Raw genomic sequence first — 25432 nt, forward strand, 5'->3', positions numbered from 1 at the left:
GACACATAGCTCTTCTTCAACAGCAACCAGAAATCGATTTGAGAACTCTCTCTCTCTCTCTCTCTCTCTCTCTCTCTCTCTCTCTCTCTCTCTCTCTCTCTCTCCCCCCTCTCTCTCCCCCTCTGCTCTTACCTCATTAAATCAAAAAAGTTTAAAATACTCAATCATATAAGACTTCTAAAAACCCAGTTGGGTTAAATGCTAGCTTTTATGCAAAAGCCAAGAAGGACTAGTTAATGAAACATCTAAGGAGAGAGATAACACGCTCACAGGGCATGTGGCTTTTTGAAGGACAGGCACTCTCTTCAAATTTTTATTCTCAATAAATTATATAAACTTTAATTGTGAAGTTCTAGACAAAACATTGTCTCTAAATTCATATTCCTAATAAAATTGTTTAGCATTTTGAGTCTCTTCACCTTGCTTTAAATTAATCATTTCTCTTACTAGCTCTAAGTAGAAATGTAATCTATAAGGCATAACTTTTGTTTTTTAAAAGCTACAAATATTTTAAGATTATATTTGTTAATTTAAAAATGTTTTTTCTTTAATTATAATATTCAGAAGTTTATTATGACAGCTTTAAATAACTAATAACATTTATAAAAAATATTAATTCTTCTCTGAATGCAGGTTTTCTGGCTTTAGATATAAAACTTTATTCTTATTTTTGCTGAATAGGCTTATTTTTTATCATTTCTTTTTACATGTTTTCTGGATGTGCTGGACTACAGACTGATAATTTAAGTTAGCATCTTAGAAATCCAGGAACTTTTCTACAACAAACTCATTAAAATATATTTCAGAATCTGACTCAGACAACAACATAAAATATCTGCTTTTATCATTTAAAAAATGACCAGCATATTTCATTTTAAAAGGATAGTAAAAGTTCCTTAATCAAAAACTTCTCAGGGGTTTTTTGCCACATGGATTTACTGCAAACCAGCTGTATCTGCCAGGCCAGTAAACCTGCCAGCCCACTTTAGTCAATACCTCACATTGAGATGCCTCATTTAAAAAATCTTCCTGATCGGGTAAATATTAAAGGATATATTCTTTTCTAACCCTGCAGATAGCTTTCATGGAGACATTTATGAGAGCTGAAAGGATTGAGGGGAAAATAAAACCCATACGGCTTTTTAGGTTTTTAAAATTTTTCTTTATTGGAATTTCAATAATTCATTTAGCAGAGTGTGCGAAAAATTTCATAGAAATCTTTTCTTAATTTTACACCTTTGCCATGTATTGAAAATCATACCCAGCATGCTCTTATATCACTTGGACTGAAAAACAGAGTATGTTCGAATTACTGTGAGTGATAACTTGGGTAAGAGTTTAAAGAACATTATAACTAAATCAGATAGAACTCAATTTTTGCCTACTCTGTATAGGAAAAGTAAACTTAGCGTTGTGAAACTTTCTACCGAGGTCTGGCCTCTACAGTGCTAGACCAGGGTCTTGGCAAGTTCTGTACAGTGATTCATACTGTAATAGTCATAACTGCTATACATAGTATATCACACTGTACCAATCATAAATGAGCTGTAAAATGTGCCCTAATTACTAACTCAACTTTTAGGATTTACCAAATCATCACTTGTGCAATTTCAGTAATTTCTCCTTAACAAAATTCTTAAAACAAACAAACAAAAAGAATATAAGAAACAACAAAAACGCTGAAGGAAGGACACAAAAGTAAACAGCCTAAAGGTTTATAAACGTATGTACCTCCACAAGTTAGTTCCCGTGTATTTTTGCTCAGTCTATTTAATGGAATAATCTAGATTTCCTAACTGAACTGGAACTGATATCAACTTTCCCAACATTTGTTCCAATTTTTTGGACCAAATACACAAAGTCATTCATGTGTATATTTTCCTCCCTCAATTAGATAAAGCTTAAACTTACTATAGCTGAAAAATGTCTTTCCACTGGTAAGACAAGCTATGTGTATTGCCTCTTAACACTAAATGAAACACACCTTTAAAAAAGTTAATATGTTTGGAATTAGATTATAGTACAGTTTGATAACTTACCCATGGAACAAATATAAAAGCGGTTGAGTAGCTGCTTTTTAGAAAAGCAGGCTCTGAACAAGTCAATAAAGCAGTAAAAAGTTTTTCCTGTCTGGCTCCTTTTTAATGTGTCTCCTCTTAAATGAAAAGGGAATTTTAATGAATTCCAAATTAAGGGGAAACACTTAAAAAACAACACTATCATATTAAAAGAAATGTGTTCTTTTTGAAGAAGCAAACATGCAAAAGATTCCACGTGAAGAGCTCCCTGAATTGTTCTGCTGTTCCTTAGGAAAATTCAGAAAGATGCTTGCTTTATAGCTGAAGGCATTTACACATACAGAGTGAGAAAGCAAGGAAGAAAGAAGTAATCCGCCTTACTTCCAGATGCAGTGATATGCTAAAGAAGATATTTACAATAAGACATTTAATAAGAATGTAGTTTCCCAGGAAAACCTCTTCTACCCTATACTTTGACAACAACCCATGACACTCCCACATGACCCTCTGATAGCTCCTTAGAGCTACAAAAGCCAAACTTTACAGTTTCTATATTTTACTGTTATTAACTATAATCATCCAAGAAATTGGTTATTATAATTTCCCTAATGTTAATGCTAAAATAAAGAATACAAACGCTTAAACTGATTAATAAACGGGTTAATAAATTATTCCAAAATGAATCTTTTTACAATAGCCACAAAAAGACATATCTGTAAGTAAGAAAGCTGTATTTCAGAGAGTTTTGTGCAAATACATATACCTAGTTTAAAATCAATAGTCAAAGAATAGTGTATCCAACAGCAGTTGTAATTTTTTGGCTGATCTAACTGACTGAAATATAAACAACACAGGTATAATAACTAAGGGCCATTTTTTGCTCTTTACTCATTTGAGAATGTTCCAAATTTTTATGAAAGTCCACAATTTAGTCTGTCTCATGAAAAGTGCAGCCTTTACAATGAAAGAAAAATCAGATCCAGTATTTTCCTGAGAAACGTGACATAGATCAGGAAAATCAGGGTGTGTAAGACCACCTAAACTGATTACAGATAAATACTGAAAACATTATGTCTAACTATTGCTTTTTAAAAAGTATAAAAATGAGGCTATTCCTACAAAGATCTATAAATGCTTTGTTACTAAGAGGTTTCACCTTTAGACTTGTTAATTTTTGTCTTCATATGTTCAGAGGAATATCAATACTAAAAATTAATAAATGGCTGAGATTAAAATTTTATTCACACATCTTAAGGGAAAAGCACATAAATGGAATTCATTTCCCCATTTAAAAAAAAACACACAATTATCACCTCTTCAAGTGGGAGAGAAAAAGAGATTCAGTCAAAATTAGCAGTTTTGTATTTAATATTTAAATCATTACAATATTCTCACTCATTTCACCTGTGCCCAACCCCTTTTCATTTTGTTCTGCTATGTCTGTGCCATCCTTCACGTGCAGTTCCTCAATCAGTATAATTTTCAATATTCCCTTTTGGAAAAACGTAATAACTATGTATGGTGCCAGGTGGGTACGGGAAATATTGGGAGGAACACTTTGTAAAGTATCTGCCTGACTAACCACTATGCTGTACAACTGCCACTAATACAAAACAATACTGAATTTAAACTGTAAAAGTAAAGAGCATGATCTCAAATTTATTTCTAGAGTTCTCAGAACTGCCAAATAGGACCTCATATTTTCATTAGAATGTGACTTGAGCATAAAGGCAATCTACATAACCATTATTTAAGTTTTTCTTGGTAGCTTTAAAAAAAATAACTACTTAGGGAAAATGTCTAATTTTAATCTCTTCCTGAATTATCATGTGAGGCATATTAATAGCAACTTTTCACTGGTTCTTTTCTACAGACCAACTATTCCAACACAGAAGTGTTACTTTTAGTGGTCTCCTAGAAAAGCAAACATAATTTTGTGCTACCTGTAGAAAATTTTCCCATAAGCCTTACACACTAACTTATTTGCATGTCAGTTTAGTCTTCCCTTCAGCTATTTGCTACTTACTAAATGATTATGAATATCTGAAATGCATTCACCATAGAAGGAATTCTACAATAATAAATTATAAAACTGGTAAAATTAATGTGTTATTGGAGATATAGAATATGTTTACATCTGTCAGAAATGCTAAAATATCCATTTATAATGGCAAAGAAAAAAGTACCTGTAATTTTGGTTTAATATTCCTATCCAAGCATCCCTTATTTACCTATTTAGGAATAGAAAAACCTCAAGGTTATGGTTTTATTTTATTTTTCCTCCTGATTTGTGTAATAAGAATATACTGAAATGATGGTTGTAAGGAAGTAATATCTTTTCGGTTTTAGAGCATTAAGAATATAAAAGAACAGGAACTTCTCATACCTGAGGGTGTATACACTTAGAAATATAAACATATAATTGTTAAATTCTTGGATTCACTTCCTATGGTCACATGTTGAGAACTTGGATATCTTAACCTTCCTCTTCAGCTAAAAATCTAGAAAAGCCCAAGAGTAGTATTTACTTTTACCACAAGAGGGGGCTAGAGAATTCTGATCTCTTCTAAGGTCTATAAAACCCTCTTAACTGCTACTTTATAGGCATTCAATTACAACAGGCCATAATACATTAAGGCTTTAAAACACACATATATCCCAACATATGCCAAAGCAAGCACTACACTGGCATGCCCACCAGATGATCACCAATGCCAACATCAAATAAACACTGAGGCATCTTCTAGTGGTTTATTATATGAGATTTTATGTTTTTGCATTTCCCTCCCAAAAGGCAGCTCTCTCTTGGAATGGAAAATATCAAGGAGTGTTATAAAATACCCAAGGATTGGACAATATGACAGGGGCAGAGTGAGGTAAGGATTAAGGGAACTGAAATTTATGTAGTTTGAAAAAGTGAAAGACTCTGGGGATAAATGTTCACAGTCTTTAAATACCTTCTAAAGGTAACAATATAAATGAATTAGGGGAATTATTCAGTCTCAGAAGATGGTATAGAAAAGAGCAATGGCCTGAAGCTAAGGAAGGAAAAGTTTAGATTAGACATGAAGAATAAATTAGTAATAATAGTTGGGCGGGAAAGATGTCCTGCAAAGGAAGGATACAAAGCACAATCGCTATATTTGATAATTAATTAAATGAGATATTAGTGAGAATGATGGGAATTCATTAGAAGAGCTAGATTAGATAACTCAAGTGATTTTTTTCCCTAAGCTGTGACAATCTCGAGGCCCAACTATGTTCTTAGGCATTCATAAATGTCTTTCAGTGATGATAATGATCGTTTATAGAGAGGAGAGCTCATGAACCCAGTTAACCCTATGTTTTGTTGATTAAAACAAAACCTGGAGTATTATTATGAAATAACACAATTTTAAAGTTAACCATGACAATTATGTTTATCTTTTGGAGCATTCTATTAAAATATACTGAACCATATAAGCTATATCCTAACAGTGTTTGCAAATTGGATAAGGCTCCTATAGTGAAAACTTTCCATCAAGGAACAATTCCCTTAGAAATTGCAATTTTACAAGCCAGAGAAACCACTCTGTATAATCTTTCTTTCCCACTAGACTATGTATTTGGGTTTAAGCTACTTAGGACCCAGGATAAACAGGCTGTCACTCAAAGTCAGAAAGGCAGTCTAGACCATAAGTGTAATACGGTTTGTGAATTCAACAATATCTCCCTAGTAGCCCATAATATTCCAGATTAGTAGGTGCTTCAGCATTATTTTAAACAGTATTATTAATATTTACCTTCTTTTTGAAAAGTCAGAGTTCTATGACAGGGCAGAAAGAATTTATGGCTAGTGAAAAAAAAAAAAAAAAAAAGATCACCAAAGCATGGAGAGTTGAAAGCAACATATATAGTAAGTGTAAATATATATTTATATTTATATAGATTAAGTATACGTATCTATATATTTGGCCTGAAAATTCTTTAAAAATATTTTTATTGATATTTAGAGATAGAGAAAGGGAGAAGAGAGAGAGAGAAACATTGATGTGAGAGCAAAACATAGATCTGCTGCTTCCTGCATGTCCCCTACTGGGGGTTGAGCCCACAACCCAGGCATGTGCCCTGACCTGGAATCTGAACCGGCAACCTTTCTGTGCAAGGGCTGGCCTGAAAATTCTTAAACAAAATTATTTCATGTTTAAGTGAATATTGAACTTTGAAGTAAAAGTGGTCAACAGATTTGAAGCTTGAGGAAGGATGGTCTGGTGGTTAAAATTATCACGAGGAATCCAGAACTTTAGACATGATTGCCGCAGGTAAGGCAGCTAACCCTTAGGTAATTCGGTGTTCATCTATTAGGCAGGTGCCATGTTTAATTATAATGCATGTATAGCTTCTAAGAACACAGTATGTAAGATTTTCTAATAAACCAAGATATACTGGTATAACCTCACCCCACCTCTGACTTATTTATATACCAATCAGATAGATAGATTACCTTAGCAAACAAAACACTGCATATCATTTCACCACCCCTGTACTGACCACACCAACACGTCCAAAAATCACATACTAGAATGTTCATATTACCATTAAACTTGTTGACCAGTTTAGAATTTGGGGAGAAACAGAGAGAATACTTGAGGCAGTAGGAAAAAGCTTAATCTCATCGGCCAAGTCACTCACTTAAAAACCAACTGTTTGCACTTGAAAACAGCCACTGTTATTTCACTGCTAATTATAGTGGAAGCTCAATAAACATTTGACCTTTCACAGAATGGACTTTTTGCTCATATGCCTAGTCTGGAAGACTTCTAAAAACACTTTGGCCATAGCACAGGTCAAATATTATCTTGACTTCCTTCCAAACTACTACAAGTCCAACCAAGTGTGTGTGTGTGTGTGTGTGTGTGTGTGTGTGTGTGTGTGTTTAATATATTTTATTGATATTTTTACAGAGAGGAAGGGAGAGGGATAGAAAGCTAGAAACATCGATGAGAGAGAAACATCGATCAGCTGCCTCCTGCACACCCCCCACTGGGGATGTGCCCGCAGCGAAGGTACATGCCCTTGACCGGAATCGAACCCGGGACCCTTCAGTCTGCAGGCCGACGCTCTATCCACTGAGCCAAACCGGTTTCGGCAAGTGTGTGTGTTTTTTTTTCTGAAAACTCTGTCCCTAATAATCAGCACTTGATTATGTACCAGGTACTTTGTTGTGGAAGTGTCTAACCTTCATACTAAGATTATTAACTCACTAGATTAATTGTTCACTAAGGAAAGGAGTCATACTTTATTTCTCTTTGTATCCTTGAAACAGCCTCTAAACTCATGATTAACTAAAGGGCATTCAATAAAGTTATTCAGTAACAAACTCTTCATTGGCAGTGTATTAAAATCCATAGCAGGCAAAAAAGGTAACTATTAGTCCTATGTCAAATCGATTCAGGGGCTAATTTTATGTTATTCATGATTGTAATTGTTAGCATTTATGGAGCCCTTTGAAATTCTTAATAAAATGTATTGTTCCCAAATTATTCTGGGAAGAGGCTAAGAACATACACAGGCCAAAGAGACACACATGTTTGAAGAACTTGACAAAAACTTTCAAGGAATAGATTCAGAGCCATGATTAGGCCTCCTGCAAAACTGTCTGGGTCTGCACTGAAAAGCATGCTGAGGTCATGCAGGTGGGGAAACAAACATCGCCTGCCATAGGACCTAGGCACTTAGCCTCCAAAATTTAGTTTTCTCTTTTGCCCGGCCCCTAACTTCTTGTGAGAAAAAAATAAAATTTTGTTTTCTCGAAAAAACTCATGGACATGGACAACAGTGTGTTGACTGCTAGGGGGTGGGGGGATGGGGAGGGAGAAGAGGTATAGGGGGGATAAATAGTGATGGATACTTGACTTGTGGTGGTAAACACACAATACGGTGTACAAATGATGTGTTGTAGAATTGTGCACCTGAATAACCTGTATAATTTTGTTAACCAGTGTCACTCCTATAAATTCAATAAAAAGGAAAAAGAAAATAAAATTTAGTTTCCTCTTTGGTAAAACAGAGATCAGATTAGGTGATTACCAAGTCTCTTACAGCTCTGAAAGACCATGAATATATGTACAAACTTGTGTTAAATTTGCAAAGAATTTGTCTTAGTGAAAGAGGCGTTATGGAAGCTATCCAGCCATCAACATATGTGAAGAGTGTTTTACTGGGCACTGGATGGAAGGTTAGAGTTTAAACATGAACCAACAGCCCAACATGCTGGGCTGAAGAATGAAAAATGGGTAGGTCACAGACAGATAATTGTTATTGTTTTTTTATTCTTCACAAAACATGTATAATCCATGGTAATCATTTGTTTAAGTTATATAAATTACTGTTAACTTTGAAACCCAGTTTGTCATCTTCATCTGTGATTTATAACAGATTATATAAACGACATGATGTCTTCGATCTAATAAGACATTCATCTTCATGAAGGAGGCCACTGCAATCCTGAGTGACAGGTTACTAACCCTTATCACAGTTAACTCAACACGGAGCCCTTAATTTCTAACAATGACCTGAAATCTGGTGGACTCACCTGAAGCCAACAGAAACCTGTTCAGAAATTCACCACGCTCATGAAAGTATGTGTTTTACAGCAGAATTCGTTCTTTGGCCCCCAAAGCACAGACAGGGAAACAAGTTTTGTGTTTTTCCACAGTGTGCACTCTAAACACACATAAATTCCATTAGGGTTGACGGGACTCATGTGCTTTTGTTAAAGAAAAATATACCTGTGGGCAAACAAAGATGAAAGCAACTGTCTAAAGGATAAATAGAAAATGAGATAAATGCTTATTGGATGTATGGATGTATGCACATATGTTTATTTATATATTTATATATGGACAGAGACTATCTTGAGTCACTTTCATTATCTTTGTATCACAGAACAAAAAGGAACTAAAAACTTTAAGTATGTTCTCATAATTTATGTCATTAAAACACACATACACACACACACACACAGAAAGTAATGCACTTGGCTCTCTCAGTGAGAAGGAAGCAAATCGCTTGCTGCTTTTAGGCCATTAACTCTTTTCACGTACTAGGGAACCAGTGGTGGAGCCTGCAATAGGTACCTTTAACGTTCCACATGAAGCAGCCCTAAAATACACGCATGCTTCTCCGAAGTTGTCCGCGGGATTCGGCCTGAGTTTTACCTGATCAGTGAGGTCACTCACCACTAATCACGGCATCATTAATTCATATACCTCAGTAAACACTGTAAGAAACGCAGTTTATTTACTCTGTGAAGCAATGTAATTTATACACTAAAATCACGCCTTATATGACTCACAGCAACGGGTGTCTCAAACTGGCTTGTAAACAAACATCTTTTATACTCCTTGAGTATCAAGTCTATCAGGGGGTGCTATGAGTAGACTTAGCTAGCACAACTTGCTTAATAAGTGGAAACTCTAGGTATAGGATTCCAGCTCAGTAAGAGGAAACCTTAAAAAAACAATTAGAGCTCTTTATGAGTATCTAATAACACGACCTTGAAAATGTAAAACAAAACATGAAAAAATTGATAAATCCACCACTGTAATTGGAGATTTTAACTCAATCCTTTCAGCAGATAAAAGAAAAGCTAAGATATAAAAGACCTGAAGAATAATATTTACAAGTCTAAAAATAATAAGAGTGTATTCAATAAATACTCTGGGAATACACACAGCCCATAAGCATACACTGATCATTACTAGGCCACAAAAGGTGTCTCAATAAAATGCAAAGAATATAAGTAATATAAACTATGTTCTTAGACAGTAATGTAATAAAATTAGAAGTCAATATTAAAAAGCAGGTTTAAAAATCCCTAGAAATGAAAACAAAACAAAAACCAGGAAAAATACACACACATGCAAAAATGCTTCTAGATAGCATGTAGGTTAAAAAGGATATCATAGCGCAGCTGGCGTGGCTCAGTGGATGAGCATCAACCTATGAACCAGGACGTCACAATTCAATTCCTGGTCATATGCCCAGGTTGTGGGCTTGATCCCCAACATGGGGCATGCAGGAGGCAGCTGATCAATGATTCTCTCTCATCATTGATGTTTCTATCTCTCTCTCCCTCTCCCTTACTCTCTGAAATCAATAAAAATATACCTTAAAAAATTTTTTAAAGGATATAATAAAAGAAATAACAAAATACCTAGTATGGAATTATAATGAAAGTAGTGTATATCAAATTTTGTATGATACAGTTAAAGTAGTATTTAGAGGATAATTTTTAGCTTTGATTATATTTATTTTTAAAATGAACATTATATTCAATGGAATAAAAGCAATAGGGTAATGAGATGTAAAGCCCATAAGAATGGATGTTTCCGAGGGCAAATATCCAGCTAATCAGAGCTCTTCTTAAAGCAGTGGAATTTATTGAAATTCAATCCCTACCCTAGGCCCCCTGTTTTAGACATCATCCTTTTTACCAACTCACTGAATTTCTTTAAACCTCAATTTCTTTACCTGTAAAATGGGACTAACTCTCAGATCGTTTGAGAATTAAATAAGATAATCCATATAAAGCATTTTGTACTGAATAGTAAGCGCTCAATACATGGTTCTTGTTGCTAGATGACACTCATTCCAACTCCCAGATTTCATGACTCCAACTTTGGTAAAATGAAATTCAAGACATACTTGAATTCTAGCTACAAAAATCTAATCAACCACTTAAACCTTCATTTTTATTTCACAATATTAAAATAGTTTTGTTTAAAATATATTCTTCCTCCTATTAGGAAAGATATTAAAATATCTTCTTCCTATTATTATTATAGAAATAAAACACACAACAATCAACAAGAGTTAGTCTACTGTTATTAATAATATTAAATCCAAAACCAACTTCTATTTCAGAATCAAATGAAAGCAGGGAAGTGTGGGAAAAAGCGGGGGTGGGGGGCGGATAAAGCTGTAAAAAAAAACTATTCTCTTTATTTTCAAATATTCTATATGCTTTTTAATGGACCTTTCAGAAAAGGCATGGAGTTGAAGATGACCACTATTGGTGCTATAGCAGGTCTGAAATTTCTTTTAAATCAAGTAGCATACAATAAATTGATCAATTCCACGCTCTTCACTTAGTCATTATTACTCTTTTCCAAAGATGGTTATAGGTCTTTACGTTTCCAAATCTATGTTTCATTTTGCTAGAGAATAACAACCTTCCCTAAACCTTCAACTTCCTGATGTAAAAATAAACTCTAAAAACATTCTTTCCCACTTCTTTTCAGATATATCTGTCCCATATCCATTCATTCCCTTTACCTTAATTAGAATGTAATAATACATAGTACATAATAAATAATATACTATTATATACTAGAGGCCCAGTGCACTGGTTTGTGCACTGGTGGGGTCCCTCGGCCTGGCCTGCACCCTTTCGCAATCCGGGACCCCTCGGAAGATGTCGGAGAGCCAGTTTCGGCCCCATCCCCACAGGCCGGACTGAGGAACCCTATTGGTGTGTCTGGCCCGTGTGGCCCAGTCCCAATCGGCTGGACCCCAGCAGCAAGCTAACCTACTGGTCAGAGCATCTATGCCCTGGTGGTCAGTGCGCATCATAGCGACTGGCTGAATGGTCGAATGAACAGTCAGACACTTAGCATATTAGGCTTTTATTATATAGGATTTTAAGCTTCATCTCTTATAAAATGTTTTTCTTTTTCTTCCAGAAGGAGTCACTATACCCTATAGAATAATTTCTTTCCCCAATCCATCTTTTAAAAAATGTATGTACATAGGGGTTGTTCATTATACTAATAAAGTAAGTTTACAGACACACTAAAATCCATGGTATATTTTGGACCATGAAAGCAATGGGCTTCATAGCTGGCTGACACTTGTAAAGTTATTGTATTCCGCATTTCATACTAATTTTTTCCCCTTCAATATGGTAGAAAGTGTGACTCCCTAGGTTTAGAAATCTAAATGTTATTACTTGTTAGCAAGTTTTCATTTCTAATGGTGGGGCTATGCGCTTGTTTGAGGGCATTTACAAAGGAAAAGAAGAAGGAATTGTGAGGAGGTGGCAACATGCTCTCATTTTTATGCATGGTTTAGCCTGTAACCCTGGTTTTCATTTTTTTTGCTGTGCACCTGGCCAGGTTTCTATATTCTTCCAGATCTCTTTGTAGTTCTCACAAAAGCATGTCCCAAACATGACACGCACCATGCTTATTGCTTCTCATCACTGAAGCTATGGGTGGATGGGTCAGACCATGTGTCCTTTTATAATTGTACCTTTAGGACACTAGTTGGAGGTGGAAAGCAACAAAAATGAATTATTTTAACAGTGACCTTTCATTATCTAATAAAGATAAGATTCCAAAAGCCTAAGATAATGGCACTACAAAGAAAGGTAAAGTATCTTTTTTTTAAAAGGATGCCCTTAACTATCTCACCAGCAACTGAAGACACTGACTTTATATTTGCTGGTCTACTTATTTTTTTAAAATATATTTTATTGATTTTTTTTTTTACAGAGAGGAAGGGAGAGGGATAGAGAGTTAGAAACATCGATGAGAGAGAAACATCAATCAGCTGCCTCCTGAACACCTCCTACTGGGGATGTGCCCACAACCAAGGTACATGCCCTTGACCGGAATTGAACCTGGGACTCTTCAGTCTGCAGGCCGACGCTCTATCCACTGAGCCAAACCGGCTAGAGCTGGTCTACTTATTAATAGTGTGTTTTCCCAATGAGATGGTAAGCGCCATGAGGAGAGGGACTGTGTCTGATTTTTTAGCTGCATATTTCACTTACAACTTAGCATATTGACTTGATATTACCTTATAATCTCTAAATAAGTGTTTGTAAAAATAATGAATAAGTAGTGTGTCAAGCGTTACTGTTCTCTATAATGGTAAAATCTAGTTAAGCAGGATACGTTTACTTAAAACTTTAACATCTTTCTAACCTTCTCTTAAATTTCACAGAAAATGTATACACTTTTATTTTTCCAGGGGAAGGAAACAAACATGTATTGTGTTCATTATTTATCAAGTACTCAGGCATGTACTAGAATCAATGCCTTACAGAAACTCATATTTAAACATTATCTCACCATCCTACAATTAAATTTTTAACACATTTAAACAGACCTATTCTTACCTCTACCATTGACTCTGCCTCTTTGGGAATTCTTTTAACTTTTATGCACAGAATTAAAAATAAAAATATATTAAGAATTTAATATTACTAACATAGTTAACTCCTCTGTTATGGGAAACCACTATAGAACAGAATTCTCCTCTTTGGAGCTTTCCAGATAATAGAAAAATGTCAACATGATTTTTTTTTAAGTTTTATTAAATTTATTTGGGTGACATTAGCTAATAGGATGATATAGGTTTCAAATGTACATTTCTATGAAACCATATATGTATATTGTACTGTATGCCCCTCACCCAAAGTCAAACCATCTTCCATCATCATATATTAGGTCCCCTCCTCACCCCAACACCCCCTTCCCTCTGGCAACCACCACACTGTTGTCTGGCAACACTAAATTTTTTTTAAATTTCAACTATTTTTAATGAAAATATTTCCAAACATGCCATGTGTATCTGTATAGTCTTAACCAAAATTTCTGGAACATGAATCCATCTTTTTGGATAAGTTAGATGAGGATAATAGTAAGGATAATAGAGTGGTTAAGAACAGAGATTCTAGAACCAGACTTCGTAAGTATAAATTCTGGCACTACTACTTACTAGCTGTGTGATCTTAAACAAGTTAACTTCCCTTGGTACCAACTTCCTTATCTGTAAAATAAAGATAAATCCTAATATCTACCTCTTAGGGCTGTTCTGAGGATTAAATAATGATATACTCAAAGTGCTTAGAACATAGATACAAGGCTCAATAAATGCTAGCTAAAAAGTTTCACTTTATTAAGGTACTGAGCTATTAGAGAGTTTGAGCTGTTTCTCTCTGTAATACAATATGTCCCCAGACAGCTTTTTTAAAGTTTCCATATAAATTTTGTTTTAATTATAAATTTTGTTTTCTATATAAATTTTTAATTGTTTTTCTGTTTCTTACCTCAGTGTTATTTGATTATACCTCAATTGATGTCTCGACAGGACCCCTTCTTCTAATTTGATGCTTCACTCACTGTGGGCTGAGAAATCAGTGAAGGCCTCGGGGGCTCTCTCACATATAAGGTACGTAAGTGTTAACACAGGACCCAGGAACATCTCTTTCTACTTAGGGGCTTACTTGTTGTGTTTTCAGCTGTGTTTGGGGAAATTGGGAATACCAAATAAGTGACTTATGGATTAATGAGGTACTATTGTTCTAATTCTGTCAAGCATTAGATTAATCAAAAACAAATGACAGGTTTTTTTTTAAATGTTTTGCACTGTTAATTTTCTTCAATTATTAATCAGCTACTAATGTAATTATTAAGCTCTCAATCCAAACAATGTTTTTAGTGTCATACCTGAACCAATATACACATCTCACCTTACAAGGCCCAATTTCTAAAATGTGCATATTACTAATTGTGCTAGTTTACAAAGCTCAAACAAAATAAAATGTTTCTGTGTGATTGAATCCCATACTGGAGGTTATCAGGTCAATGTAAAGGAGAAAATATGAATCACCAAACGAGCTAAATGAAGTAAGAATTTATGGATAAATTGAAAATAGAAGGGAATATAGAGATTAAGAACTCTTGGAAAATGCCAAAGTCGTAGGGAAATTTGGAAGAAAAATAAATTGAAAGATTGCGGACTAATAAAGAGAAATAAGGAATAATTTACCAACTTTACTCCCAACTCCTAAGTGAGTAGTAAGCTTCCAATTTAATATTCAGTTTAGCAGCATCTCTACCTTTTCCCTCCACTGGAAAGGCACAAGAGAGATGTTGATAAGATAACCGTGTGCATCAGTGATGATCAAACCTTCTGTTCAAGTGGCCAGACGCCAGAGAGGCACAGTGAACCCCCACCCTTGGGATATCTGAGTCTGAGCCAGAAACTGGCAGCCACCAAGCCGAATTTTTATATTCATGTATCTTAAAAATTCATCTACATTTTGCATCTGACTCTATTACACAGCAATGTGTTTTAATGTAAAAATAATATTCATAACAGTTGAATTATTTAAATCCTCCCTTTCCTAAATCTCCAAGTAAAATTGATGCTCCAGGAAGATTTGCATTGTGTTTCATGTGGCTTCCCCTTGAACAACACCAATATGGCTGGGCATGTGGAAAGAATGGGTAAAAAGGATATCTTATTATAATATGATGAGCTTAAAATTTCAAATAATCAACAATAAATCAATAATCCAATAACCATTAAATGAAAGCTCTAATTCTCATGCAACTCTATGAAGCTAAAAAATCTGAGAGAATGGTAAATTGGGCCCAGCAATCTTAAAATGCCCTCTTAGCTTTTGAGCTACAGTTCTTATAAAAAGATCAATAATGATGTCTTCCTGCTTCAATATGGAATTAGTGTTTTTCTAAATACATTAACTTCAGAAGTATTGAATTACCAGGAGGCCCAGCACCACAATGAAACAAATAGTTCTTTGCAAACGAGTGATTACCAATTCAGAGAACCCACACCAAAGGCTGCTTGAGTCAAATGACAAAGGGCAAAGACACCAGGATAAAAAGTAACAAAGTATGATGAGCCAAAATCCAGAAAAATGACACTCACCCTCATCCTGATAATCTGGCAAAAAGGGTGCATCTGAGGTGAGAGAAGGGCCATGAATTCCACTGTGATTATCATCGGAGCTGTCCTGTCCAAGGTAGTTTTCAGCTTGGTCTTCCCCTGAGGGACAAAAAAGAAAACAAAGCAAGGTCATACTTTGGGCATCTTTATAAAGGTCTTTGTATATTTCTTCTGGTATTCACATAAAAAGATACAGCAAAAGCTATATCTTGATGGACATGGCCACTATCCATTAACATATGAGAAACAGATAAATAAGTTCAAAAACCAACTTACCTGGATGGGAAGTTTTCCATTCAACTACTCTCTAACTAGAGCTTAGTAGCTGTTAGCTTAGAGTGGGGAGACCTCTTGTCCCCAGAGGAAAGCTTCTCCACCACGCTTAAAATGAAAATACAGCAATATAAATATGTATCCATAGATACTATATCTCCATTAATTATGACCTTGATCATGAATGCCTCTTTCTCTTTATATTTCCAAATGAAATAGACTAAATTACACAAAGGGTTAACCTTCCATGCATAATATAATGGAGCAAGGCCAATATGCTTTCCTGTTCTGAAAAATAAGAGAAGTAAAAATATGGAGAACCTGGCCTTTGCCGGATTCTATTCCAATTTCAATCACTACTTGTTTTGCAATCTTAAGAAAGTTCTCTCTTTATAATTCTAGTTTACAGCCTATGCAGCCAACCTCTTAGGAATTCTAAAAGCCCTAAGAAGGTAATATTTGTTCTGCAAAATGGCTTTGATGAAAGGTAATGTATATACAATACTGAATTATGCAATTAAAACAATGCTAATCTCTTCTGGGTGTTTTCAACATACATTGGATTATATTTTGTAGAAGTGGCCCATGCTATTATGATACTTTAAAAGGTTCAGGCGGAAGACGTTAGCTCATTCAGGAACCGGAAGAAAAGGCTCTGCGTTGCAAATGGCTTTCCTTAAAATCCCCTAAACAGAGGTACAGTCTGCTGATAAAAGGACACCAACAGCTGCTCAGTTCATTTCACAAACATGAAAAGGGGATTTTCAACCGAATTTAATATTATTTCAAATACTAATTTCCAGAGGAAATCACCAGTGCTAATCTCAGCAAACACTGTAGAGTTTTGGCCCTGGATTTCAACGAGGGAGCAGTGAAACCAAACAACCTACATAGAATCTGTATTGCTTCACTTTAAAGGTTTATTTCCTACAATTAAACTAGAAGGATGGGGAGGATATAAAATGATAGAAAGAGAATGGCTGAGCACACGATACAGTATGTAGATGATGTTTTATTTGAGTTGTACGCTTGAAACCTGTATAGTTTTATTACCCAGTGTCACCCCAATAAATTCAACAACAACAACAACCACCAAAGAATAGCAGCCTGGCCGGTATGGCCCAGTTGGTGAGGCATCCCTTGCACCTGGAAGTTGCCGGTTCAGTTTCCTGTCAAGGGCATATGCCCGGGGTGCAGGCCCGATCTCTGGTATGGGGGCGTGCAGGAGGCCGCCTATCGATGTTGTGCTTTTTCATGGATGCTTCTCTCTCCCTCTCCCTTCCTTTCTCTCTAAAAATCAATAAACTATTCTTTTTTTTTTTTTAAAGGATGGCTGTAGCCTTCTCCTTCCATAAATTAGATGATCATATCTAGACGCTTCTATGCTCAAGGTAGATATTCATAACTGAGCAGAACACCTGGCAGATATAGTACTTCAGAAATAAACTGTGGAGTTTATTGTGGAGAAGAAAATTAAAAAGAAAAACAAACAACATTTCATATAACAGTCACTGGCCAGAGCCACAAGAAATGCTCTCCTTTATTAGGTTACTGAGCAGGATAGAAAGCTTATGATTATGCTTAAAGTATCACTATAAAACTTCCATCATAACCAGAAAAAATCTCAATCTCAAATAGTGGACTGAGGATTAAACTACGCAAACTTTGCATCACTGCAAATTCACTGAAATTATATTATCAACACGACCTAAATAGACTGCCTGGCAGGTGACCTGAAAGTGAGCTGTGAAGTTAAAGCAATTTAAAAATTCTGAGCCAAACCAAATTCAATTTTTAAAAAAATAAATCATTTGGGCTGCCATGCAACATTTAACATTTGTAGGATATACTGAACATTATTTATCAACTAACATTCTAGACACAGTTTTCTGCTTGCTTCAGAAATTTGACAAATCTACTCTCTTATACATTCTAGCATCCCAGGTTTTATTTTTCTTTTAAATAAGCACATCAGGTAGGGGTTTGCTTTGCTTTGTTGCTTTTTAATGAACTTTTTATTTTGAAATAATTTAGATTTATTATAAGTATTTCAAAGATAGTAAAGAGAATTCCGGTATACCCCTCATCCAGTTTCCCCGAATGTCAACTAAGTATGTAACTAGGGTATATCTGTCAAAGCCAAGAATTTAGCATTGGTACATCAGTTAACCACAGACCTTATTTGGATTTCCCCAGTTTTCCCATTAATGTCCTTTTTCTGTTCCAGGATCTACTCCAATTGCATTTAGAGCTTCCATTTTTTTAAAAAATATATTTTTATTGCTTTCAGAGAGGAAGGAAGAGGGAAAGAGAGATAGAAACATCGATGAGAGAGAATCGCTGACTGGCCACCCCCTGCACGCCCCACACTGTGGATTGAGCTGCTACAACCTGGGCCCGTGCCCAACAGGAACTGAACTGTGACCTCCTGGTTCATAGGTCTATGCTTAACCACTGAGCCACGCTGTCAGGGAGAGCTTTAAAGTCTTACCCAAATACCTGCCTGGATTTGGCATCTGATCCACCAACTTCAGATGGAAACGTCACTTCCACATGACTCCTATGGTTTCTGAACATGGTTCCCCAAGGTAGGCTTTTAACAGCCAAATACAAGACCATGCCTCCATAAAGCATATAACAACAAAGGTACACAACGCAAGGAAAACAGAGCTGAGGTCAGTATTAAAAATGGTCGCAGTGGGGGAAATATTTGAAAATATGTTTTTACATCCAAGCATAATGAGTTCCTGATGATGGAAATGTTGCTGTAAGTGTTTTTAGTGTTATATCAAGTGGCCCAACTCCCTTGGGCGTACACCGAAAAAGGCCTTTAACACCATATAAATAGACACTCCCATGTAATTAAAATGATTACAACTACTCAAGATGCATGGGTGAAAAGTTTTATAGAAGAACCAGCAATTACTGTGGTCATTTTGGATTTGTTTACGTTTATAACATCATTTTTTGTTAAAACATAACCGCAAGTGATCTCTGGATTCATCTATAGCTCTGAGAGTCGCAGTTCCAAGTGGCCACTACGATAGTCCAGTGGGATCAGACATAAATGATCACAAACTATAGTGACAGACATTTCCACTCCAGCAGCTCTCCAATTAGGGCTCAAAACTCCATCTGCTTAGAGTGGCTTTCTCACAAGCAAGAACCCTTGCCACTAGAGACACACTTTCCCATTGCAACTCACTCAGAATCAATGTATTTCTATACAGACATATATATTCTAACACACAGTATCTCCATTCATCACATCCACTACCTCCGGTCCCTTCTCTTTGTATTTCTAAACAAGATCTGGGGGAACTATATCAAGGGTTCACCTGCTATTAGCTGATAATTTGCTCCTTCATCCTAAGTGTCATAAGAATTGGGCGCTAGATACACTCCTTAGTACATTCAATGTCAGCTTCTCCACTGAGTATTGTGCTGAGGGGCCTATAAGGGGGACATTCTCTATTGTTCTTTCCTGAGAGTCAAACTCAATTTCATTCATGCTCTACAGAGTGATAAGTTGGGAATTTCTTAGGGATTGGAGCAGAAAGATAAAGTAGCTTTGTGTTAGGTGTAAGGTAATTATTTGCTAGGGTTTCTGTGCTATTTGTTTTTTCCCCTGTGTTTTCATTAACAGTTAATGAGTTTCTCCCTCCCCACCCCCACTTAATTCTAAAACAATAGCTTGGACACTAGAAGTTGGATTTTTCTGCCATGGATTCAACCAGCTGTTGCTGCTCCATAAACTTTATGGAGAAGTGAATTAAACTGCTAAAACCTTTCATTTCCTAATTCAATTCCAAATAAAACAGGGAGGAAAATGAACCATGATGATGTTCCCCTTGTAACTATTTTGACTCACAACAAACCCATCTGATCCTAAACTTACAGGTACTATTTAGGGACAAAAACAGGCCATAATGACAATTTTACCAAAGAAATGAGAAGGAAATGAAAAAAGAAAGAAAGTAGTATGAGCATAAAAAATAACATGAGAATAACAAATAAAACATAAACATGTTTGCTTATTCAATATGTAAAGGCTCAATGATTTTTTCATGTAAGTATAAAGTCATCATCTTTTACTTCTCTTCTAATTAACTGTGAGCTGTATTATTAAGGCTTTTTCACATCTGCAACCAACTGTTTATACAGTGTGGTTAAAAACTTTATAGGGTTTGCTATTACTTCATCAAGCATCTTTGGGTAATATAAGGAAATTGAAATTAATGTAAAATTATCTGCAATTTTTTGTTTTTTTTTATTGTTGCTGTTGGAAGGGAACACATGACTTCTGACTCTATTTAATATTTAAAAACCCATGAGACATACAGCTCTGCCTTTAAACTAATCAGTCCTACGTAAAATGCTATAAATAAAGGTCCTTGATCCAAATCCAGTTAGTTTTCATGCTTGATAGCATTAATATTGCCAAATTTTCATTGACCAATTTAATAGTAATGCAGTTCCCAAAGCTGAACTATGGTAAGATTAGCAAAACTGCAGCTTATTATTCCTTATTGCAACCATTTACCTAAATTATTGGATATAACACCAACTAAAAAAATACGTTGGGTACACATGTGTCCATATGTGTGAAACGTTACTCACATGTAAATATATTATGGAGCACATTTGCAACACCAAAGCTAAAGTTCTGTCAACACTTCCATTATAAATTACATACCCTTTTGCACATACTCATGCATTAGAAAATATATGGTGTTCCTCCACAGAACATCTTAGAGGCTTCACTGGTTTCTAAATACCCATTTGGATTTGCGTGGTTAGTTCTTGTGATTAATCCATATGTAGTGAAGGTCTCAAATTCTTCTCTGTTCTATACAGTCTGACTTCCTGCCCATCCCTCTTTTTTTCTCCTACATGTAACCATAACTCAATGTATAAATATTCTTCCGCCCCCCCCCCCCCCGCCCCCGCCAAGGCCCTAGCAGTGAGTGTAATAGTACTGAATGCCATTAAATCTACAGAACAAATGATGGGCCAGGTAAAGAAAGTTTCCATTTATCATTCTTTTTATCAGTTGCTCCAACGAGTCTTGAATGGACAAGAAATATATTGAGCCTAAAACTAAGTTTTTAACACAGAATACTGTTTACTAATGATAGAATCATGCTAAGAATAACAAACCTCTTAAGAAGCTTTCGGGATGCCATGTGCAGAGAGAAGCACAATCTGAATGATCAGAAATGGAACCAAAGTGAGTAGACACTTATAGCACAATCACTACAACACCGGTGAATCCAATAACCAAAAGGGCAGCATGCTTAATAATATTTCCAAAATGAGCTACAGCTGTCCGAGGTGGGTTGTTCAGGAAGATGCCTGTGGGAGCCAATTGAAAAGTTCTTTTCTCCCCTCTCTCCTTCAAGAAAATGGTCCTTTATAATGCAGTTTTTCCTTTTGACCAGTAGGGTGGGCTGCAGTGTATAGCATCATCCTAGTTCTTAAAAAAGAAAACAGAAAAAAAAAAAAAAAAAAAAAAAAAAGGTAGCCACCATGGGAACAAACCCTTCTGCTCTCCCTCGCCCCCCTAAAAAAGCTGAGATTTTTTTTAACCCTTCTTAGGTTTCACATAAAGGCATAACTCCTGGACATTAACGAACTGGAGGGCTGGCAGCAACAAATACAAACCAGATAATTGTATATGTGACAACACACACTTCATAAAGCAAATTACAGCCTGTCAGCAATCATTCTGGCTTTACACTAACACATTCCATCTACCACCGTTATTGTTCAACTGCTGCTAAAATGGAACCTGCTGAGTTAGTATATTTTCAGTAATAATGGCATTTGACAGAATTCAAAACATGTAAACATAGGTATTTGCTAGTATGTGGATGAATATACTGTACAATGAATGCATTTATCATGTAACAACCAGGCAATCATTACCTGGTTCTGTTTTCCTTGGACCTCTATATTCTTAGTGTTTTATTTTTTGCTATGAAGCAGCTCCTACTGGCTACAGGCTCTGGGTCAAGACTTTTCATGTATTATCTCATCTAATTCTCAAAATAATCCGGTGATATACTATTATCTCAAAGCTGCAGAAAAAGAAAATGAGACACAGATATTCAATAGCCTACCCAAAGTCACATAAGTGACTCATAAGTGGCAGAGCCAGACGTTGACCCTACCTTGTCTGATTTCAAACCTCTTGTTCTAACCCACTGAGCTGTACAGTCTCCAAATCTGCATGCTTTATAAATTACGGTCATTACTCAAGGGCAAAGCATACTGAATGACTTGGATTTGTGGCATGTGCTATAAATTATTATTTTCTTACTTCAGGAAAGTAAATCTATAATCAAAAGTATAAATTATTATAAGTAGTAGTAATACTAGTAATCATATTAGGCGTGGTACTGATAGACAAAGCTGAACGTGGTCAATGATTTGTTCAAGAGGGAGTTAGCCCTATTCAAAGGTTCAAACTTACTGCAGTAGTATTGTTGCAGTGATTTTTTTTTAAATACCACTTTCGGGCATGAATTTCATGCTTACAGAATTTAATACAACTACTTTGGGTTTAGTCAGATAACTATATTAATATTTTCCTGCATCTCCTGTTTGATTTTATTGGATCCTAGGTATTTTGGCCTTGCTTCACATAAAATGAACCAACATGTTCCACACCCAAATATAGTTTTGACCTGGTGTAGTTGAAGAATGTTATTTCCTTTCCAGCACTATCATGCTTTAAGTCTCACAGTAGGAAAATAGGTTGAAAAATATACAATCCCACATAAATGTAGTGATTTTATTACTATTGGTTCATCTTGCTCTCTTTTCTCTTCCTTTTCTTTTTCCCAAATGACAAGTTGTAGTAAGACTGTGGCATCCACTTATAGTCCTGATGCATTCTAGGATCATTTGTACCAACATTACTTCTTTTTAAGAAAAACTGTAAGGCCACTTGGATTCCAATATCTTCTGCTAAAGAAGAATGGGACTACATGATGTACAGGCTATGAGTAGATATAAGAACAATTTTCCACACACCCAAGGAGTAAAAATAACACAACATATAATAAAGAATGATTTACAGGTTAGATGAGCAGACCTGGAAAATGTAAAACACCTTTTAACATACTGCATAAAAGGAGAGTTTTCTTTGTGAGTAATACAGACCTCCAAGATCACTAAGGGTATAATGGCAAAGGGTGACAAGATTCAGCCTCTCCATACCCCAATCCCACCTTAACCAAGGACTCCTGTTCATGTATAAAAATAACATGTGTGTAACCACATGTAGGTAACAACAATATCAACAAGCAAAACTTCTCACTATCTACATTCTGTTCAGTGTTTGGTCCCTTTTGGAACAGAAGAGTATCCCCTTGTTTTTAAAATTTATTTTTCCTTTTCTATTGGGGTATCACTAACACAAGTAAAATGCACAAACCTGGAGGGCAAGTGATATCCCCTTTTAAGTTTTGGGAAATACCTTTTATTATTATTATTATTTTAATCAATACAAGTGTATTTTATTTATCAACTAGAGGCCTGGTGCACGAAATTCGTGCACTCGGGGCGGGGGGGTGTCCCTCAACCTAGCCTGCACCCTCGCGCAGTCCGGGAGCCCTCGGGGGATGTCCAACTAACGGCTTGGGCCCATAGGAAGCGGGCCTACGCCAGCCGTCGGACATCCTGAGTGCTGTCGCAGAGGCAGGAGAGGCTTCCGCCATGCCACTGTGCTCGCCAGCCGTGAGCCTGGCTTCTGGCTGAGCGGCACTCCCCCTGTGGGAGCACACTGACCACAAGAGGGCAGCTCCTGCATTGAGCATCTTCCCTCGGTGGTCAGTGAGTGTCATAGCGACCGGTCGTTTGGCCGTTCGGTTGATTTGCATATTAGCCTTTTATTATATCGGATAGGATTTGTCACTTCGGGCTGCCAGCTCCAACAAGATACCAACATGAATTCATGGTGATCACAGACAGTGTCTATTCAATTTGGGAAAGTATCTTTTAGAGATGAATTGTGATCAAGAACTTTTCAGGCTGGGAAGTGTGTGTTAAATACACATCAGCTGACAAGGACAGATAGGTTCAAAGTTTCCACTATTTGCCTCACAAGAGTCAGCGGTAGCTGGAAGCTTTATTTTACACATCATATATAAGTCCCCTTCTCCATAACTAAGTCATTCCTTTCCTGTTTCAGTGATCCTTCGGCCATCCTGGTACCCAATAACCAGTAAACAAGTTTCTGAGAGAAGTGTGTGGTGATGGGCAGCATAGTGAAAAATTAATGCATTATAAATACTGGGCTCAACCATCACATTATTTAGCCTCCAAATATCAAACAAATTCACTGGCTTTCAAGGGCTTAACCTACATGAAAAAAACAATGTAAGCAGAAAAAAAAAATGTATTTAAACTAGACACACATTTTTTCTCAACATTTTGTGTCCAGAACATGAAAATTCATTAGAGGCAGAATTCCTGAGATAAATTCTTATGCCAAAATTTTATGTTCAGAAACTGTACTCCTTAACTGATTTTCTGTGTTGCTCTAGGGATAATATTATCTAAGAGAAATACTTCTTTATTTTTTTTCCCCAACAAAATTTCCCAAAACTTATCAAAGACATTTAAAGCAGACATTAATTTATCAATTACTTGATTTTTGTTTGCCATCTACATCAAGACAAGAATCTGATTTTCTGTGAACATTTAGATATCACATAAGGAAAAAAAATACTGAGGGTGAAAAAAGGTATTTTTTTAATCAGTTACCATGAGCATTATATGATACTATTTTATTTTAAAATTCACTTTTAAGAGATATGTCAAGACAACATACCTATATACTGCTGATTCTCAAAGACTAAGCAACAGAGATTGCTGCTAGTTTATACCATCATCAGGGTCTTGCCCAAAAATTCATATGTAAAAATTAATAAATAAATAAAGGAGGAAAGATTTTTGAATAAATATAAAATGATCAAATCATGATTCTACTGAAAAAGAGCTCACTCTTGTGTCAAATCAAGGTTTTTTGTAAGCTTCTTCATTAGTTAAGCATGCCTAGAGCAAGACTTTCAAATGTTAGTAAAAGACATATAATGAAATCTCATCTTCCCTTCCTTCTCTTGGTTCTTCTCTCCAGAGGCAACCATTGTGATGTTTCTTGGGTGTTCTATGAACTTTCTTTTTTTTTTTTTTAATATATTTTATTGATATTTTTACAGAGAGGAAGGGAGAGGGATAGAGAGCTAGAAACATCGATGAGAGAGAAACATCGATCAGCTGCCTCCTGCACACCTCCCACTGGGGATGTGCCCGCAACCAAGGTACATGCACTTGACCGGAATCGAACCATGGACCCTTCAGTCCGCAGGCCGACGCTCTATCCACTGAGC

At 35.9% G+C, this 25432-nt stretch overlaps 1 protein-coding gene across 5 annotated transcripts in view; it reads right to left on the reverse strand.

Moving 5' to 3' along the window:
* The window catches only part of SKAP1 (src kinase associated phosphoprotein 1), a 266959-nt gene that overhangs the window by 183627 nt on the left and 57900 nt on the right, over positions 1-25432 (reverse strand). For all 5 annotated transcript variants that reach the window (XM_080682152.1, XM_080682154.1, XM_080682151.1 and 2 more), the window contains one exon: positions 15744-15860. In XM_080682152.1, coding sequence (XP_080538278.1) covers positions 15744-15860 — 117 coding nt within the window. The remainder of the gene's footprint in view (positions 1-15743; positions 15861-25432) is intronic.

This window comes from Plecotus auritus (genome assembly GCF_963455305.1).
Source record: "Plecotus auritus genome assembly, chromosome: 7".
Lineage (NCBI taxonomy): Eukaryota > Metazoa > Chordata > Mammalia > Chiroptera > Vespertilionidae > Plecotus > Plecotus auritus.